The following is a 6000-nucleotide window of genomic DNA, read 5'->3' on the forward strand; positions in this document are numbered from 1 at the left end:
ACGCCAGTATTGAATTGATTTAATAAAATAATAATGCCAGCATCCAGAGCAAATAACAAGAGAACAATTTTCAAATTATTCAGTAAAATTTCAGAAAAATTATTTTGATACAGAGATCTTTCAATTAACATATGATGAAAATTCCCTGTATTACTGAAGGGCAAAGTGGTTTTGAAGGCATGGGAGGGTATTTCGGTATTAAGTGAAGGCTCAAGAAAAAGATCTTCACATAAGCATTTTCATGTAAAGTTACGGACGCCATAAACTTGAGAAATGTGCTGCTCGTTCTCTTGAAAATTGAAAGCAGGGTTTTTAGTAATTCCTTTCTGAGATGATGAGGGTTTAGATAAGGAGTACCATATTAAAACTAAGCTTCAAGAGAACCAGGACCATTTTGAAAAGATACATACAGTTAGTACAGCAATGTTCACATCCTAAACCCAAGATCCTGTGAATATCTTAGCTAATATGACAAAGGAAAATTAAGTACAGATGGTGTCAAGGTTAATAAGCATCTGACTTCATGATAGATTATCTTCATCATTAGCAGAAACCCTATCTAATTAGAAGGGTACTTAAATATGAAACAGGGAGGCAATAAGAAAAGCATTAGAGTGATGGGATATTGGATCGATTCACTGCAACTTTTTTCAAAAAAATTTTTGGTGATTCTTTTTCCATTAGCACAAAGTTTACCTCAATTCAGTTGTAAAAGCATCCATGATTTATTTTATATGCATATTATTATGGGTGGTGAAAATTAAACAAAAAATACAGAAAGTAAAGAAATGCTTTTTGAGGAGTGAGCCACAGGTACTCTATGAGTATAGATAATGTGCACCCTACATAGATGTGATTGCGGATGTGTTGATATTTGATATATATATGAGTTATTTGTTATAAAATATAATACTCAGGCTGCATTTAAAAATTTTATATGAGATAGTCAGGGTTAATCAAGATAAATGGGTAAAATTAAAATATAAGGTTGGTAATAATTTTGACTATACAATAACTAACACTGATGGTAAGAAGTCTATTGCTTTATTTCAGATATATAAAATATAATTCCTCTTCATCATTAAGATGACCATGTTCCACTTAAGGTACTACTAACAATCGCCCTTCTTCTTCAAGCTGGTATTGGACTCACAGCCAACAACTTCCTCCTATTCTTCCGAATCTTCTCACTCCTTCAGGATCAGAGGCCTAAGCCCACTGACCTCGTCACCTGTCACCTGGCCCTTGTCCACTTAGTGATGCTCCTCATTGTGGTCTTCTTGGCATCTCCAGACCTGTTTGAGTCACTGTATTTTCAGAGTGACTTCAAGTGTAAGGCATTCTTCTACATGCACAGGGTGATGAGGAGTGTCTCCATCTGCACCACCTGCCTCCTGAGCGTCCTCCAGGCTGTCGCCATCAGCCCTGGCACCTCCTGGTCTGCAATGATTAAACAGAAGTTCACAGGTTCCATCTTTCACTCCTTCTTCTTCCTATGGGTTCTCAGTCTGTCTCTCAGTAATAACCTGTTCTCCTCTACTGTGGCTTCTTCTAATGGGACTAAGACCGATGTGCTAAGTATCGGCAAATACAACTCACTTTCTTCCGTAAGCTACATTATCAGGAGCCTGTCTTTCATGCTGCCACTGCTTAGGAATGTCTTCTTTGTAACAATCATGCTGCTCTCAAGTGCATGCATGGTAATTCTCTTCTCCAGGCATCAGAGACGATCCCAATACCTTCATAGAACCAACCTCTCTCCAAGAGCCTCCCCAGAGAAAAGGGCCACCCAGACCATCCTGCTGCTGGTGAGTTGCTTTGTGGTCATGTACTGGGTAGACCTTATTATCTCATCCTCCTCAGCTCTATTATTGGTTTATGACTCAGTCATCGTGAGTGTCCAGAGGCTTGTGGGCAGTTTCTATTCCACTGTCAGCCCTTTCACACTTATTAGTTCTGATAAAAGAATAATAAAAATTTTGCATAATGTGCGATATAAATGTACATTTTTAATAAATTAATTACAAAATAGTCTGAAAAATAGATTATTTTGACATTAGTTAAATTATCCAAGAAGTAGATGATTTGATATATAATTTTTTTTAAGGCCACAGCACAAAATTTATTGAGATTATTTACTAAATAATTCATATACATCCAACATCACTGAATGGAAATAACTTAATTTTTAAAAATAAGAAGGCTTAAATTGGGGTCTTTCAAAAAACTCAAAAAATTCTTGGTGACTGTATCTTTAACAAATGGAATGACAAAACTAGTTAAGTCAGATTATCTCAATCAACTCCAAAACTCAATGTTGCCAACATGTTTTTCTACTTAAAAGCAAACAAAAAGCAAAGACTCATAATTTAGTAATTACCATGTTTCTTGGTTTCTGTTCTCAAATGCCACAGAAAGATATCTGATGAAAGGAAGCAAAGCACCTAGACTCATCAGTCTTCTTCAAAACTTTAAGGTTGCTTTCACAATCTCACTATAAATATTTAGATTCCTATCTGACAGATTTCCTCACTTATGTGAGTAGGAATGCTCTCGAAACCTTAGTCTTTACTCTTGCTTCATACTAGAGCTGTTTATTTAAACCACCTCTGTATTTGCTGGCCTGCAACACTAGATAAGAACTCATTCCTATCTCTTCCAAGAAACCAAGATAATCTCAATATGAACTTTAGTGGCCAATATGTTATAGTATTTAGCAATACTTTGTTTTCTAATGGCAAGTATGTTGAAAAAATTATCATTAAGTGAATTTCGTAACACATAGAAATAAACGATTCTATTAAAATATAAAAACATCCATTAACTTGTCCTCACTATTTCCAGTGACTTTAAATATCAAATCTAATTATACAAAGACAAAATTATTTGCCCTATTTGACCCTGTGTACCAAATGATGTAAGTGCGGAAAATAAGAAACATTTTAAGATTTTAAATCTCATATTAAGAACCTTGGATACCACTTAGCATTGTGACAGAGGAAAAAAAAGTAAGGCGAAAACAAATTTCTCAGAGATTTTTAAAGGAAGAATCGATGTAAAAGAATATTCCTTTGGACTCTATAGCCTTTTAAAAATCATTTATCTTTCGGTGCTTCAACATGATGCCAAACAAAAATCTACTGAATAAAAATAGCAGGGAAGGGAATCAAACATTTATAAGATACATTTATTATTTTTCTGACCAAAGTGCAATGATTTTTAAATCTTTTTAAACAAATAACTATGAAAAAAGTATTCAAGAAAATAAAATACAAATGAGAAATTTAACTAGATTGCTTCTTCTAATTAATCCTAACCTTTTATTAAGTCTAGAAAACAAACAAAAGAAACCTTTGAAGTGTTACTAAAATGCTAACTGAATCATTTTAGCATAAATCTAGCCACATCCATTTCAAGGTTCCACTGTTAGGAATTTTGTTAAGATCAGCTGAATCATGAATAACACTATATAACAGAGTATAAGAAACACAAGCATTAGATGTGATCCTTGCCCCATACCCTTAGATTATGTCAGACCAAAACTGACAATTCTGCCAGGCTCTGAACCCCTAGTGCCCCCAACCCAAATCTTGGAAGCAAAGAATATGCTCTGTCATACAACTTTGTACAAGTTGTAGTAAAACAAAGCTTAAGTTTTCTCATCTTTCTATAGCCAATGGTCAGTTATTTGATAAACACTAAAATGCTGCTAAGAATCCATTTTGAGTTTTTTTACCAAACACATTGTGCAAGAACTGACTACACAAAAAGTTCCTTTGAAATCTGGTCCATAAATTCACTTAAGGTTGGAAATTTAAAACTTGCAAGAAAATAAGGAAATGGGTATCCCTACTAAAATGTTGTGATTACTAGAGGGATATATACGTGTACTCAAAAGTTTTGCTCACAGAAGGCACAAACTATAAAAGGGATATTGTTTTGAATTTAAAAAAAACTAGCTGATACCCTTCTTTGTTTAGTGAGCACCACAACTAAGGTGAAGTTAAACCTGAATTCACTGTCTACTCCTGTGACCAAAAAAAAGAACATAAAAAATTTACTTTGTTTTACCATGTACTTTCCAGCCACTAATTGAGGTGTAGTTATGAAAGATTAAAATTGCCTTAAAAAGGGGTCATGGGGCCGGGCGCGTTGGCTCACGCTTGTAACCCCAGCACTTTGGGAGGCCGAGGCGGGCGGATCACGAGGTCAGGAGATTGAGACCACGGTGAAACCCCATCTCTACTAAAAATACAAAAAAATTAGCCGGGCGTGATGGCGGGCGCCTGTAGTCCCAGCTACTCGGAGAGGCTGAGGCAGGAGAATGGTGTGAATCCGGGAGGCGGAGGTTGCAGTGAGCCGAGATTGCGCCACTGCACTCCAGCCTGGGCAACAGAGCGAGACTCCGTCTCAAAAAAAAAAAGAGGGGGGGGGTCATGATAGCAGCTATCAAAGCAATATTCAAGCATGATTTCAAGGATGCTTTCAGGTTTAGAATTAGCCTTCCTTGTCGAAAATCTGCACAACTTCATCAAAAACTTCATCAACAGATTTAAAAGCATCTATTTTCTTGACTTTCCCCATTTCTTCATATAAGTCAATAATTGGCTTTGTTGACTGAAGGTAGGTCTGAATTCTCTTTTCCAAGCTCTCTCTGTTGTCACCACTCCTACCACTACTCTTTCCCCTCTCAAGACATCGTTCAATACAGATCTCATTATTACAGTCAAAAAACAGAACGAAAGATACATCTGCCTTCCCATCCATGGTCTTGTTCCAACCTTGAAGGTTGTCTTGATTTCTCGGAAACCCATCAATCAAGAATTTCTTCTTCTGAGCATTGGCAGCCATTGTCTGATCCATTTCCCTCTTTAATAAACTGATGGTTATCTCAACTGGTACAATCTTCCCTTCTTTAACGTACTTTTCAATAAGTTCACCATACTGTGAATCTGGGTTCTTCCTTTCATCACGAAGCAGCTCTCCTGCAGAAAGGTGTGTGTAGCCATATTTCTCGACGATGCGGGCGCACTGGGTCCCCTTGCCGGCGCCGGGGCCGCCGAGGACGAACACGACCAGCGGCTTCATGAGACGTGGAGGGCAGAGGAGAATCGGCCGGCGGGTCTGCAGCAGAAAGCTAAGGCCCAGGACGTGGAGCAGCCGGCTGCGGCAGCGGCTCAGCATACACCGCGCCTCGGCCAGACGCTGAGGGAGCTGACAGCGGCGGGGCGGGGCGGGGAGGCGAGGCGGCGGGAGAAAGGGGCGGGCTCGATTTGATATATAATTTAATGACACTTTTAACCTATCTAAATTCTTTTGAAACCTATGCTGCCAGACTTAGTGGTTTCTTGAATTCAGTGTCCACCCTTATAGTCTCCTGTGTCTACAAGTTCTTTATCTTTAATTTTGATTCCCTAATTTTTCTATAAGACAACTTTTCTACCTTCTTGAAGTGTACAGTCAAGAAGCTCCTGTTGGTAAATACAATCTCTCTCCCTTTCTCTCTCTCTCTCTTTTTTTTTTTTTACTTTTTAAGATAATTTAGTTTACCCTTATTTATTAAACATATGCTAGCTATGTATCCAATTACAGGTTGAACAATACCTTTTTTTCAGAACTCTTAATATTTCTTTCTCAGTTTTCTGGGTCTGTACAGGCTGTGGAGATTTTACTCTCACCTTGTAGGTTATCTCTCCTTCTCATGGCTTTTAATTGTCTTCATTCTATTTAGTGTTATGCAGTTTGACTGTTATTTTGTTAAATATCTTTCTTTATTGCTGTCTTTTAGACACAGCACACTTCTGCATTTATGAGTTTATACCTGGTTTTTAATTTTAGAAATTTGAAAATAACTATTTTATTAGTGTGATTTATTATTTATATGGACTTAAGTAAAATAATTGTGCTTTGTTCCTTCTCATTCTGTTACTTATATATGTATAATTACATTCATATTGCTATGATTTTGTTTCTCTTACTGTCTTTGGCTACATTCATTCT

General features: G+C 37.0%; 1 protein-coding gene and 1 pseudogene across 2 annotated transcripts; one reads left to right on the forward strand and one right to left on the reverse strand.

Moving 5' to 3' along the window:
* The first annotated feature begins 1238 nt into the window (after positions 1-1238).
* Positions 1239-2021, forward strand: LOC105739432 (vomeronasal type-1 receptor 45-like). The gene has a single exon (XM_012505346.2). It carries the CDS (start codon positions 1260-1262, stop codon positions 2019-2021), a length of 762 nt encoding a protein of 253 aa, XP_012360800.2. The 5' UTR covers positions 1239-1259.
* A 2021-nt stretch (positions 2022-4042) lies between these two features.
* Positions 4043-5261, reverse strand: LOC100600931 (annotated as a pseudogene). Its single transcript, XR_004026664.1, has 2 exons — positions 4434-5261; positions 4043-4134 (listed from the first exon to the last, which is right to left on the reverse strand). The product of XR_004026664.1 is annotated as a UMP-CMP kinase pseudogene (transcript).
* Positions 5262-6000: the final 739 nt, after the last annotated feature.

The sequence above is a fragment of the Nomascus leucogenys genome, chromosome 2 (assembly GCF_006542625.1).
Source record: "Nomascus leucogenys isolate Asia chromosome 2, Asia_NLE_v1, whole genome shotgun sequence".
Classification (NCBI taxonomy): Eukaryota; Metazoa; Chordata; class Mammalia; order Primates; family Hylobatidae; genus Nomascus; species Nomascus leucogenys.